Source organism: Astyanax mexicanus, chromosome 1 (genome assembly GCF_023375975.1).
Source record: "Astyanax mexicanus isolate ESR-SI-001 chromosome 1, AstMex3_surface, whole genome shotgun sequence".
Taxonomy (NCBI): Eukaryota; Metazoa; Chordata; class Actinopteri; order Characiformes; family Acestrorhamphidae; genus Astyanax; species Astyanax mexicanus.
In genome coordinates, this window is record NC_064408.1 from 60,704,684 (window position 1) to 60,719,281 (window position 14,598).

A 14,598-nucleotide genomic window follows, 5' to 3' on the forward strand; every position below is an offset into this window, starting at 1 on the left:
GCAAATGATACGTAAACAGTAGATGAATGAACTAGTGAATGAACTACTAGTGCAAAAAAGGGTAGAACTATAAAAATAGTGTTATGGGCATCAGCATGATAGTGTGACCATAGATGGGGGTATGTCCATGGTGTGGCCAGAATTGCTGGAAAGAAAAGGTGTCACAGAGTCTTCAGTTTGCTGTGCTGAGATGAGTTGAAAAGTCTTATGGCCTGAGGGACAAAAGACTTTCGAAGTCTGTCTGTGGAGCAGGACTGGGACAGCAGTCTGCCGCTGAATGAGCTCCTCTGCCTGGTGATGGTGCTGTGCGGAGGGTGGTGAACATTGTCCATGATGTTCAGCAGCTTGCTGAGGGCTCTCCTCTCTGCCAGTGGTGTTAAGGACTCCAGCTCTAGTCCCAACACAGAACCAGCTTTCCTCACCAGCCTGTTCAGTCGTCCTGGCTACCACAGACTGGTAGAACATCAGCAGGAGTTTCTGGCAGATGTTAAAGGACCCAAGCCTTCTGAGGAAGTACAGTCTGCTCTGGGCCTTCCTGTAGAGGGAGTCAGTGTTCACTGACCAGTCCAGCCTATCGTCCAGGTGCACACCAAGGTATCTGTAGGACTTGACCACTTCCACATTGACCCCCTCGATGCAGAGGGCCTGGACCTTCTGAAGTCTATGCACATCTCCTTGGTTTTGGAGATGTTCAGCTGTAGATGGTTCGTTTTGCACCAAACCACAAATTCCTCAACCAGGTTTCTGTACTCCCTCTCATCACCATTACGCACACACCCCACGATTGCAGTGTCGTCAGAGAACTTCTGCATGTGGCATGACTCCGAGTGGTATTTGAAGTCTGATGTGTACAGTGTGAACAGGACTGGAGAGAGAACAGTCCCCTGTGGTGCTCCTGTGCTGCCGATCACTGTGTCAGAGGAGCAGTCCCTGATCCTGACATGTTGTGGTCTCCCAGTAAGGTAGTCAGTGATCCAGGTGACCAGGTGCATGTCCACCTCCATCTTCATCAGCTTGTCTCTCAGCAGTAGGGGCTGTATGGTGTTGAAGGCACTGGAGAAGTCGAAGAACATGACCCTCACAGCACCTCCCCCCTTGTCCAGATGAGAGTGAGCTCTGTGCAGAAGATAGAGGATGGCATCTTCCACTCCCACCTTTTCACGGTACGCAAACTGCAGTGGGTCCTCAGCATGGTGGACCTGAGGTCTGAGGTGGTCCAGCAGCAGTCACTCCATGGTTTTCATCACATGAGATGTCAAAGCAACAGGCCTGTAGTCATTCAGCTCCTTCGGGTGTGCCTTCTTAGGAACTGGAACGAGGCAGGTTGTCTTCCATGTGGCAGGAACTCTCCCTAGACGCAGACTCAGGTTAAACACATGTTGGAGGGGCTCACCCAGTTGAACAGCACAAGCCTTGAGCATTCTGGGGCACACTCTGTCCGGGCCAGCTGCCTTCCTGGGGTGAAGTCTCCTCAGCTGTCTCCTGACTTGGTCTGCAGTAAAGGTTGGTGGACTGGAGGAGCTGATTTGTCTGCTAGCTGATAATGTTGATGGTGGTGATGATGATGATGATGAAGAAGATGGTGGGGGTGAGGGTGATGGTGGTGATGATGATGATGAAGAAGATGGTTGGGGTGAGGGTGATGGTGGTGATGAAGATGGTGGAGGTGAGGGTGATGAAGATGATGATGGAGGTGATGAGGGTGGTGGTGGTGGTGGTGAAGATGGAGGTGAGGGTAATGGTGGTGATGATGATGATGAAGATGGTGGAGATGGAGATGATGATGGTGGTGGCGGTGGAGATGGAGATGATGTTAAAGGTAAAGCTGCAGGGGGGTAGAAGGAGGGGGCAGCAGGAGCAGGACAGTCAAACCTGTTGTAAAAGTTAGCTACTCGGTTAAATAAACTGCTTTTAGCTAAAGCTAACTAGTTAATGCTTGCTACCTTGTTAAACAAAACGCTGTTAAGTTAATCTAGCTAACCTGCTAGTGTTAGCTACCCCATTAAATGCTTTTAGCTTTAGCTAAATAGCTAACGTTATCTACCCAGTTAATCAAAAGGCTGTTAGCTAGCTAACCTGCTAACATTAGTAAGTATTGGTAAGTAAAACACTTTTAACTTTAGCAAGCTAGCCTACTATGTATTAAAATGGTAAAGGAGTATTTTATACATTAATATATTTTACCAACATTCACAAAATATTATGTACTAACAATGGTAAAGGAGTATTTTATATATTAATTATACTTTAATATATTATAAAGCTTTAGCCTCCAATGACTATTTTTATTATGTTCAACTTTTCCCTCTCACTTTCTTTCTTTCATTTTCTGCTTGCCATGACCACTAAGGCCTCATTTAAAAAGGTTTTTGTCTGCATTTGTCTGCTCTGAGAAGCTCTGTATATTTTTTCTTGTATATCTGTATCTCCACTCTGTATCATCTGTAGCAGCCAATCCTGCTTCTTAGATTCAGGCTGCATGGGAAAAATTATTTTGCAATCAATTGTTGTTCTAAAACATACACCCCATTACATTTCATAAAATACATTCAGTCCTGCGTTTCACAGATTGTGTGTTTTATTTTTTCATGTGAACTGAACTATAGAGGAATAAAGAATGAAGAATGAAGGATCGACCAGACTTTAGATTTAGATTAAATATACCCTTCACGGACAGTATCAATATACCAATCAATGGAACTGCATTATAGCCCATCATTTACTAAACTCATTTTCCAAACTTTGGTGCAGTGGTTTGGGTGCAGTATGTTTAATAATCAGAAAAATGTCAGTAACACAAAAGCAAAATAAAATAAATCTGTATGGGGGGCAAATAATTTTCTCACCAGTGTAAACAGTGTATACACCTCCGGCCCTTAGAAAAAAACAAATAAAACCCTTTTCTTTCCAATTACGTGGGCCATAATCTTAAGTCTCTATAGTTTGTGTGTGACTACAAGAACAAAGACAACATGTGCAGGTCTACTGGGGACATTTTTTTTTTGCTTCACTGAAACAAGAAAAAAGGCAAAATTGCAATGGTCAAAATGATTATTTCTTCTTAGGAATTTTAGCACATTCTTTCTTGGCAAATTGTTTAAAATTGCTTGGTCTCCGAGCGTGAACCTTGAGCTCCCGCCACAGACTCTCGATTGAGATCAGGGCTCTGAGTGGGCCACTCCAGAATGTTAATTTTGGTGTCTTTCAAAAAGGTTGACAAACTTTGATGTATGCTTCAGATGTCCTGATGTTGTTCTTCAATATCTATATCTACACAATCCTCTTTTTTTATGATCCCATGCACCCGAACAAGGTATCCTGTCCCTGAAACAGCAAAACAGCCCCACAGCATTATGCTTCCACCAGCATGCTTCACTATGGGGACAGTATTTTAGGGTTGAAAAACAGCATCCATGTGCCCAAATAGCTCAAGTTTGGTTTCATCAGACCAAAGGACAGACTTCCAAAACTCACTATTATGTTTCAGATTGTCTCTGGCAAAGTTCAGTCAGGCCAATTATTTTTCGCTGCACAGTATTAAAAATATTGTGTTTTCAACTACGACCATGTTTATTTTTAACAAAGCTTGTTTTTTTTTTGTTTTGCAATGATTCAACGCACAGCTGTTCTAGAAACCATATCCTTGCCCGTAAAAAAATGAAGGTCCACTATCGTCTGTCTGGGGTCCAGATTTGTTTGCTTTCATTTTGGCATGATGATTTTGCTTCTTACAAAAAAATATAGAGCAACTCTAGAGCATCCCTTATATTTAAGAGGTCAAGCGATACTAACTCTGCTTCTTGGAGTCACTTAAATAAGGTTTATTGCTAATTGATTAGTCAGGTGTGGTTTAAAACCCATTCATTTGCTTTAAAAACATAAAAAGAGATGGGGCTAATAAATTTGACCATCTCAGTTTTTACCAGATTTTTTCATGAAGAAATAAATATTTTTATTACATTCCAAAGTGGACCAAAATGGGGCCATATTATGGATTAATAATTTACTATATGAAATTTTATGTATATTGCAAAGTTATTACCAGTATTTTAGTATTTATTACCCCCCCCCCCGGTTGTTGTTTGTTGGGTAGGTGTTTGGTTGGTTGATGTAGCGAAGTGGGTAACAGCTTCCCTGAGGCAGAGTAGGGGTTTAATTCATTAGATTAATAAGCAGAACCACGTTACACCAATAAGAGTTCTTGAACAGAAGAGTCAGCTAGCAAAAAGGAGTGCCAGGCTATTCCAACTTTCAAGTCAGGCCAGTTGTTCTCTGTGTTCCCAGACAGTAAAAACAATAGCAGACAAACTTCAGAAATGACGTCAGTCTGCGGGAAGAATTTTGAGAACAAGGAAGCGGCAGCCCTTCCATCAGCTGATCTTCTGCACTGAACCTTTCTGACAAGGTGTGTGCACTCCTCCCCCAACAGAGCTATATACAGAGCTCAGTGCTTGTTTTGCTTTCATTTTTAAACTACACTTAGAGCTAAGAAGACCATGGAGAGCTCTTCATCTACAGCAGAAGACGCATGTCCAGTGTGTAGGGGTGCAATCACAGATCCTTCACAGCCGTCCCCATGCTGCAACAAAGTGTAAGTAAATACAGTGACTCTACACTGTACTTCTGAACTGGCAGATACAGGATTTTAAACATATCTTCAAAATGCCAAATGTATATAAAAAATAAAAACTTTGATCATGACATTTTTACATAATGTAAAGGACAGCTGCCAGATACAAATAAAATATGGCATAAATTGAACCATATAATAATTACATTATCGATTTAAGATCCTAAAATATGCGGAAATCAATGTATTTGCTCACCTTAATTTTGTGTTTACTTATCAAAGAAAACCAATTGATGTAAGTAATCAGGACTTTTTCTTAAACACAGTGGTTTCATCGATTAATGTTGTATTTATTTGTTTATTTTTGTTATTTAAACATTTTCATATTACATTTCCAATATCTGCACAATCCAATAAACAATATGTTAGGGTTGCAATATTGTGCTACCCTACTTAGTGTATAATTCAGGTGGAATAAAATTGTCTTTAATTGTAATTAATATTACACAATAGTCTAAATAAAATAATGGTTAAAAAAAGTGACAGGCCTAAATGGAGATATGCGATCTTGTGTGACAACAACAATTGTGAGTTCAGATATTAAAATCGTTATTTAAATGTGTTAAAAAACCTGTGGGAGTATTGCTTACTTGTAACATAGCACCTTTTGAGTCTATTTTACCTTTGCAGAGAGAAAATATGATTTGAATTTGAGTTACAGGATGCATTTTTGTATAATCTCTAGATAGATGAATATAACTGTATAATACCACAACAAACACGTCATCTTCGTAAACGTAAACAAAATATCTTAGTTTTGGGCACTTCTTCACAAAAGCAATGCTTCTGTGTGTGATTCTATAAGGTTATTCAATGTTCTTTGTTTGTGTTATTGTCCTTGTTGATGACTCAGACTTCTTATAAGTAGGCACATCTGTTCCGGGTAGCCTTTAAAAAGTGAAAGTGTTTTAGTGTGGGGAATTTTCAGTACCGCTGGACATGCCCAAGTGCCAATAAAAAAATAAAAGATTATTATCTATGATGTATATTTGTTTCACTTTCTCTCTCTCTCTCTCTCTCTAGTTTTTGCAAGTCTTGTCTAGCCCAGTCCACCAGCATAAGGTACCACTGTCCACACTGCAGGACCCCCCTGCCTGGTCATGGTGCCCAAAGGGTGAGAGAAGAACTTAGCAAATTCCTTCACATTCTCTTGTCTTTGTTTTGTTGTTAGCTTTATAGATATGTAATGATGCGAATGATTTGAAGTCATATCCAACTTTTGTTTGTTCTTTCTTGCTAGAATGAAATAGGCCACACCTATTTTAGGCCTAATTGTAGTATACACTGTAAACAAAAAGGTCCTAGAACTGGAAGTAAAAATGGGGGCCTTTTTGGGGACCAGTTTTAATGTTCTACAATAAACCTTATATAAAAGAGATTCTATTAATGCAAAGAAACGAAAGAAACATCAAACTTGTTCTTAACCAGGCAAATTCGAATGGTTCTTTGAGTTGTTGAAGTTCTTTACAGATGCATTGCCTTTACATAAGAACCCCCAAAAAAGGCCTTTTTTGTTTTGTTCTGAAAAATATTATTTGGCTGTACATTAAAACAGCTTTGGTTCTTCTCTCTTTAGCCTCGCAGGGCTGGACTCCTCATGCATCGTCTTCCAGGGCTGGCTGATGGCGATGGCTCTTTCAGGACTGCACAACCTGTTGGCAACAACATAAACGCGTGAGTACTGAGCAGTATGTCTGTCACATTTATGAGTCACTTGGTTCAGACAGGCAGAATATGGTTACTCTATTAAACTAGAACACATATTATGTATACTCACTTCAGTTCCTCACTTATTTGTTTCATATTTACTGAGTATTAGAGCTAATAAATACAATGCAAACCAAGGGTCAGCAATTATGCCACGAAAAAAATCTGTTTTGTTAAATAAAGTATAATGGGATTGAGCACTACAGACTAGTAGCTCTCCAGCACAAAGGATTGTTGGAACAGTTGATCTCAAAGCAGGTAAACTCAACAAAAAAATACAAAAATAAACACACCACTCCTCATGCGGGATCGAACTCGTGTCGTCAGAGTCGTAGTTCAAAACACTATCGCTGACCCGTCTAGTGAATTGGGACACAGTCAGGAAAAAATACCCTTATAAGGAGATAGGGAACCTAAGAATGGGCAGAAAAACGAGAATAGGCGGAAACTAAAGTTACTTATTGCGGACTTATTGCCGACCTCTGTTGTAAACACTGCAATAAATAAACAAATTATCTTTTTTCCCTATTGGTGTACTTTAAAATCAAATATGACATATATACAGGACAGAAAATACATGTGTAAATGCTTAAATACAGAGATTTTTTTTGTTGCACAAACTGCATTTGACTTGACAGTGTTTTATCCACAACAACAGTCATTTTGTTTTGTGTAAAAATATTGATAATTATAAAAACATATGTTATTGTACAATTAGATTAGTAAAAAAGAAATAGCAGTTAATGGACAGATAATTAATATGTTACACTTTTTTAATCACATGACACATTTTATTAAACAGCATATTCTTTTTATTTTAAGAAAATTTTCCAAATAAATATTTACAGGTAAAATAGTGTCAAATTTATTTTTTTTTCTCTGTGTAATTTGTCACTATTAACATAACATTTAAAAAGACAGTTTGTTAAATGAAATACAAGGTATGTAGTTCTAAAGAATTTTATATAGTTTAAAAAAACTTGGATTTGGGGAAATTAGAATCTGAAAATAAGCAGTTTCCATTGTTTAGAAACTATTTTAAAAATATATTGATGTAAAAAAGTAGGTAACACTTTACTTGGATGGTCCATTTTATGGCCTTGTTGATGCTCAACTGACATTCAACTAACACTGAACTGAATTTCCATTAAATTTAACTTAATCCCATGTTGAAAGTAAATGACTCAAAATAGAACCTAACCGTACACCTTACCCTAACCTTAACCCTTAATCAACCCTTAAATCTAACCCAACACTTAACCCTTACCCTAACCTTAACATAAGCTTAAAATCTATCCCTAAACCCAATCCTAAAATAATAAGATAAGCGTTTTGATTAGAGTTGAATGTAGGGTAATGTTCAATAGAGAATCATCTACTTTCACCTTCATTTCATGTTCATTTGCATTTAATAGACATGTAGTTGAATGTTAGTTGAGCATCAAAGAGGCCAACAAATGGACCGTCCAAGTAAAGGGTTACCAAAAAGTATTATAATTGTATTGATTTTTATAGAAGTGGTCCATAGAAACTTTCTTGCTATTGATTTGTTCTGTGTTTTTTTCACAGTCTCATCAGCCAGCTAAGAGATGCACGCACACAATTAGAACAGATGTCCAGTTCTTCAGCTGGTGGCCCGGTCAGTCAGGCTTCTCCAGCTCCAGCTGCACAGGCCGCTCCTCCTCGTTTGGTCTTTCCTATTCTGAGAAGGCCAATTCCCAGACCACGTGCTCACCCCCCAGCTGCTGCTCCTGCTCCTCCACTGATCACTGCCATTAACCCTGTTGCTGCTGCAGCCCCCCCTGCACCACTGCCCCCAGCCCCAACACCAGCTCCAGCTCCAGCTCCAGCAAACTCCAACCCTCATATAATTTCTGACTCCTCATCTGACGAGTTTGATGAAATGTGAGTTTAATGCATCTATTATTACAGTGAGCAGTTATTAAACAATGAATAATAAATAATATATTTGATGCTGCAGATTAAAGTAAATTCCCCAAAGTTCCCGAAAAGGCCTTGGTTCAGCCTCAGCATATTGGCTTCATAAATGCACTTTAGTCTCTAGATTTTTTTTTCTTTTCTTTACTAATTACCAGGAAAAACATCGAAATGTGTGTTTCTTTTGTGATTAAAAACTAACTGTGTGAGGAGGCAGATAGAAATAAGTTTGTAGATTTTTGTTGCATAAACTGTATTTGATAGCGTTCTATCCACAACTACATTCTTTTTGTTTTGTGTAAAACTGCAGAAAATATTGCTCATTTTAAAAATATATATTATTTTACAGCAAAAAAGAGCAGTTAAAAGACAGATAATTCACGTATTCCACTTTTTAAATCATATATGACACAATTTAAGCGCATTGGCTTCATACATGCATTTCAGTCTCTGTATTTTCTCTTTTTTACAAATTATTTAAAAACTGACTGTGTGAGGAGGCAGATAAAAATTTTGTAAAACATTTTGTAAACACACTTTATTATATTATAATTTCATGTCACTTTAAAAAATGTTTCCTCTACAGGGCTTGGCGAACTGAAATTGAACTCATGGAACATGCCTCAGGACTGCCACCAGGGTACGTAGATTCACAAACTTTTTGTCACATATCAAAAACTCATAATTACTTTGTCTACAAACATCTCTGCAAAAGTTGTTTACCTACACATCATCAGTCAGAGTGTTTCTTAACCTGCAGTATAAGCCTAAAAATTAAATAAATGCTATATTCCTCTTATTTTTTATTAGTACAAAATATACAGTACATAAAAGTAAGCTATACATTTGGACAACTGCTAAACATTTAAGATGTGTTTGTATGAATTCAGATACACACACAGGCTATGGATTTGTATTGTTAATTTGTAAATTACTATGAACTACATGTAGATATAAAATTGAAAATAGCATTAGCAGGAGTTGATATGATAGAAGTAAGTGCAAATTTTATGTTTAATGCTGTTATCTGGGTATTTTCTCAATTTTAAAATATGCAAACATGTTTTTTTTAACCCGCAACATTAAGAGAAAGCACATGATAAAGCACAGAGTACTTTAAATAATTAAGTATAATTACGTATATTAATTAATTATGTAGAATCTTTCTTTGACTTGTAGAATCTTTCTTTGAAATGTGAAGAACCACTTATTCAAATAAAGCACTTTCTGAACATGTCATGAGATATGTCATGATTTTACATAAACCATTATCTTTCTAAAGTAATATATATATATATATATATATATATATATATATATATATATATATATATATATATATATATATATATATATATATATATATATAAGTATAATATATTTGTATATATAAGTAAAATAGTACATCATCTAAATCATAAATGTTAAATTATAAAAGTTTTGTGATAGGCAGAATTAATAGAAGCTTATACATCTTTCTAACAGAGAACACAGGTTAAGATCTGAAACAGTTAAGGATAATCTTATATTTAGTTGCATTGTGTTCTCTAAACGACTATCAGAAACCTACACCAACCGATTCTTCTGATTAATTCTTGTCCACTTTTTTTCTCTCGCAGCCCCATTGTGAGAACGTTTAAATGTCCGTACTGTCAGGAGGATGGACTGGATGATCTGGATCTGCGAGACCACTGCAATGACAACCATCTGAGTGACCCCAGACGTGTGGTCAGTGACAGCTGAGGACATTAACCTCCTCAATATAGCATTATGAACATCATGTTGGGGATATTAGTTAGACTGGGGTGGCACTGAGGTGTTAACACTCTCTATATGTGCTCTCTGGCTCCCTCTAGGTGTGTCCTGTGTGTGTGTCACTGCCTCATGGTGACCCACTGTTCCACAGCAGGGACTTCATCGGCCATCTCAACCTACGCCACTGCTACTACATTCAGGACATAACTGTATGTTACATTAAGTCAAATTCAATCCCTAAAACATGTGAACTAATACAAATACATTCTACAGCTCTTGAAAAATTAAGAGACTACTTCAGTTTCTAAATCAGTTTCTCGGATTTTGCTATGTATAGATTTATGTTTGAGTAAAATTCACATTGTTGCTTTATTCTATAAACATTTCTCCCAAATTCCAAATAAAAATATTATAATTTAGAGGATTTTTGTAGAAAATTGGCTAAAATAGCAAAAAAGACGCAGAGCTTTCAGACCTCAAATAATGCAAAGAAAACAAGTTCATAGTTTTAAGAGTTCAGAAATTAATATTTGGTGGATTAACCCTGGTTTTTAATTACAATTTTAATGCATCTTGGCATGTTCTCCACCAGTCTTACATGCTGCTTTTGGATAACTTTGCACCACTCTTGGTGCAAAAATTTAAGCAGTTCAGCTTGGTTTGATGTTTGTGATCAACCATCCTCTTAATTATATTTTAGAATAATCAATGAAACTACACACAGTACACTAATGATTATGAATTTTTTTTTTCTTTTTGACAGAACGTCAACCAGAGTGATGAAGTCAACTTACAGGCTGCTTTACTGAGATCATTCTCAAACGCCAATTAAACTGTACACTTACCAAAAACATATTTCAAAAAAGAAAAATGACAGGGATGAGAAACCTTCAAGTGCCTTTATTTCATTACATAATACAATGTATATATACGTTACTCAGCTATTAATGAAACTGAATACTTGCACTTTTTCTCTGTCAGCTAGCATTTTTACGTTTGACTGTACATATCTTGCCTAGTCAAATAGCATGATTCGTTGCTAGTAGGGACATTGTCTTTGCAAGTAATAGCTTTAGCTAGGTTGTGTGTTAGCAAACTGTCGCAACAACTGTTATCACAATGAAGGGATAATTTCTTTTAAAACAGCAAACATTGATTATATGACTGTAGAGCAAGAATACTTTTGCTTTTTACAATTGCATTTAAAATGTAATTATTTATTTATTTAGTTTTATTCCTATTTCTTACCCTTTTGGAAGGCCAATTTTGAATCCCTGTCCATATGAACTCCCCTTCTCACTAGTAATGCCCCCTACACCCGGAGGCTGAAGACTAGGACATGCCTCCTCCAATACATGTGAAGTCAGACTCTGCCTCTTTTCAAACTGCCGCTTACGCAGCATCACCAGCACACTTGGAGGAAAGCGCAGTGACCCAGCTGTGATACATCAGCCAACAGGTGTCTGCGCTGTTCCAGCATTACACTTAGAGTGATGTGGGGAGAGAGACATCCTCCCCACATCACTCCCACCCAGAAATGGCTGTCCCAATTGCGCTCCAGCTGCTGATTGCAATCAGTATGATCTGGGTTTCCAACCTGCAGTGATTCTCGGATCATAGTGACGGAGCTCACCAGCTTTTTCATGTCTTTAGCCGTGCCTGACAGCTTTTGCTCTTATCAGATCTTTTCCTATGTACCAGTCTAACTTTCCTCACCACTTCCTCCATCCTGTGTAAACATACCCAACCACTAAGAAAACATGACCTACATTTAACAAAAAAATGGGTTTTGGGTTCAAATCACAGCACAAAATACAGCACTTTATTTTATAGAATGGATATTGCCATCAAACAAAGTAGCAGCAATAATGAAAAATTAATACTGTAAATTATATTTTATTTTTTAGTGTTTAGTAGCACAGCTTTAAGGAAGCAGCGTCTTTGCCATTTTAACTGCCACTGTCAGATCACCACTTAACCACCGGAACATTTAACCACTTCTTCTAATCTGAGGTGAATGTTCCAGGAATTGTTTTGGTGGTTTTAGAATTTCCAGTATGGTGTGTAAATACCCAAAGTAACCTATATTCATCATCACACAACACAAAAAAAATATATACATGACCATTTTTTTATTTTATCTTTTACTAAATACTTTTATATAACTACTTATATAAGCACTTTCTCCACTCTAATGGTACAAAGCAACATATGTGACAAATGAACTTGTAAATAATATTAAATCTGTAACTGTAATCCTTAAGAGTATGTTAGATATTTACACTGCCTCTAAAATCAATGAGACTTATCTAATACTATAATGTTTTATGGTTGTATATATATTTAATATTATGGCTGGATTCTGGTTCTCTAAAATGACGAATCAATTTGCATTGGCACTAATTGCACTTCTCAGGTTAAAAATATGCTAACTATGCTTAACTCTTTAAATAGGGTACTAAACTGTACATGTGCAATAAAAGAGTTGAAAACTACTGGAGTGAGTGTTTCTGTGTTCATCATTATACAGTAAAATAAACTTAAATTCCCTCATTCCCTCATTTTTAATTTCATTTTAAAATGTTTAGTTCTGGTCTCTAGTATGAATGAATGCCATGTGAACCAATTTTTGCGAAATGAAGTGCTCCGGTGTTTCTGGTTATTCCTGCTTTAAATCACTGAATTACTGGTCTCTGAAGAAAGACAGATCACTCCCACTTCCTGTGACATTGATTACGTTTTTTTTTAGCTAAACTAAGGCCACTAAACTCTTATCTAAGACTTGGTGATTCGGTTCTTGATAAGTTTTACCATGTCGAAGCCCCAAAATCCGCTATATATCATAAAATCCAACATGAACAGTGCCCGCTTTGACCGGTGTTCTGTCGAGTTGTGCTACCTTGTCAAACCGTGCTTCCCTCGTGTATATTTAAGGTCTCTATAAAATGCGAAATCAACCGGAGATCTGATTTAAACCTATAGTTAGTTACACAAGATAGCTAAAGCTAACTATCTCTGTAAACAGAAGCTGTGAACAGAGCTGTTAGCTCCTCCTTAGCTAGCTAGCTCCTTCTGCTGCAGCCCGGGTTCAGTGCTGTCTGTGGGCGGTCCTGAGCCGAGGTGGGCGAGGCCATGAACTCACTGGTTGACGTAAACACCTAAAGGGCCCTATCGCACACCCTGCGCAAGTCATGTAGCGAGGCATGTTGCCATCGTACACCCCATCACTTATCTATTTTTACACCTTGTGCACGCATCCTTAAAAAAGCGCTGGACTTTTGGAATATATTAACGCCGATGGACGTGGTGGTCTGAACATTACATGTGTTCAGGTAAATTTCTGGCGTGTTTCTATCTTGGTGGCGGAAAAAAGCATTGCGCGACTGATCTGGTAAAACCACAAAAATCAACAGTCAGTCACGCAGCCAGGATCATGATCACCACGAGCACACTGCACTCCCCGTTCACTATACCTCACACCATCACTTCTTTACCAAATTTACCTTTAGCAAAAACACCTCGCCCAGAGCCTTCAGTAATCAACTGTAAAAATACAACATACTTAAAAATCTGCACAGTAACTATACGTTATTATTAGTTATATTTATTTCTGTAAGTTATAAGGATTTATATTTATGTTCAGTACACAGACTTAATAACTGTAGCTTAATATAGCAGATATAGACATTCCGTTGTTTGAGAATTTTAACAGATGCTTATTCTCACTCAAATGCTGGAGTTTTTGAAATGGAAAATTAAAAGAGAAAAGAACTTTGACTGAACATAAATTTATTTTATTTCACTTTGCTATTATTTCACTGAAATTCACTTTTATTTAATTGTTTTAATATCTGAAAAATAAAGCATGTTGTCACCCTGGCGTCCGGTGCTGCCCGTCAATTATATAAAAATTAAAACATTTGGAATACACAGAAATATAAAGCTATATGTTAGCATTCGCTTCTTATCACCAGGGCAAATTTAATAAAATATTAAATATATTAATTAATTAACTAAAATCTCGTCCACAGGCACGCTTAGCGGAGCTTGGCGCAGGGCGTGCAGCATTGCGCTCGAGATTGCCTCTGTTTTCTTTTTTATAAAAAAGTTGTATTAAATAACATTGGATCAAGTGTAGCAAAATCCATAGTATAACCTCACTAGAGTCACCATATTTTTAATCAAGAAAAATCAGGCTGTCTCTCTCTCTCTCTTTCTCTCTCTCTCTCTTGAAGGGCTGAATTCAGAGCGAGGCTACAAATATTAAAAAACTCAGTTCAGTTAAATAAAAATAAGTACCTGTAAGTTAATTAAAAATTTCAAATATAAAGAATAGGTTGAGAAACAGTTTTATATGCAGCAGTGCAACATTTACAACTCAAAGAGACCTTCTGTGTTTCACAAAGAACAAGAAAATTTGGATTTTAGCGGAATGAGACCTTTAACTAACCAAGACTAATTACCCTTATCAACACATTATTATTACTATCAGCCAGAGTTTTTATTACTTAATCAATAGCAGCAATATCTGTCATCATACTGCTTAACAGCATTTTCCACTTATCTCT

The 14,598-nt window shown here is 37.1% G+C and overlaps 1 protein-coding gene across 1 annotated transcript; it reads left to right on the forward strand.

Moving 5' to 3' along the window:
• The first annotated feature begins 4,319 nt into the window (after positions 1-4,319).
• On the forward strand, positions 4,320-12,525 carry LOC103035417 (translation initiation factor IF-2). Its single transcript, XM_007245326.4, has 8 exons — positions 4,320-4,591; positions 5,654-5,744; positions 6,207-6,304; positions 7,907-8,242; positions 8,862-8,915; positions 9,895-10,003; positions 10,132-10,239; positions 10,794-12,525. The coding sequence occupies exons 1-8, from the start codon at positions 4,497-4,499 to the stop codon at positions 10,860-10,862; spliced, it is 960 nt and encodes a 319-aa protein (XP_007245388.4). The 5' UTR covers positions 4,320-4,496; the 3' UTR covers positions 10,863-12,525.
• The last annotated feature ends 2,073 nt before the right edge of the window (positions 12,526-14,598 follow it).

Bases quoted from the DNA above. Each gene is read 5' to 3' on its own strand.
- LOC103035417 (XM_007245326.4), top strand. From the start codon at position 4,497: ATGGAGAGCTCTTCATCTACAGCAGAAGACGCATGTCCAGTGTGTAGG. The intron at 6,305-7,906 runs GTGAGTACTGAG...TTTTTTTCACAG, and splicing joins GTTGGCAACAACATAAACGC to TCTCATCAGCCAGCTAAGAG. The intron at 10,004-10,131 runs GTCAGTGACAGC...GGCTCCCTCTAG, and splicing joins TGAGTGACCCCAGACGTGTG to GTGTGTCCTGTGTGTGTGTC.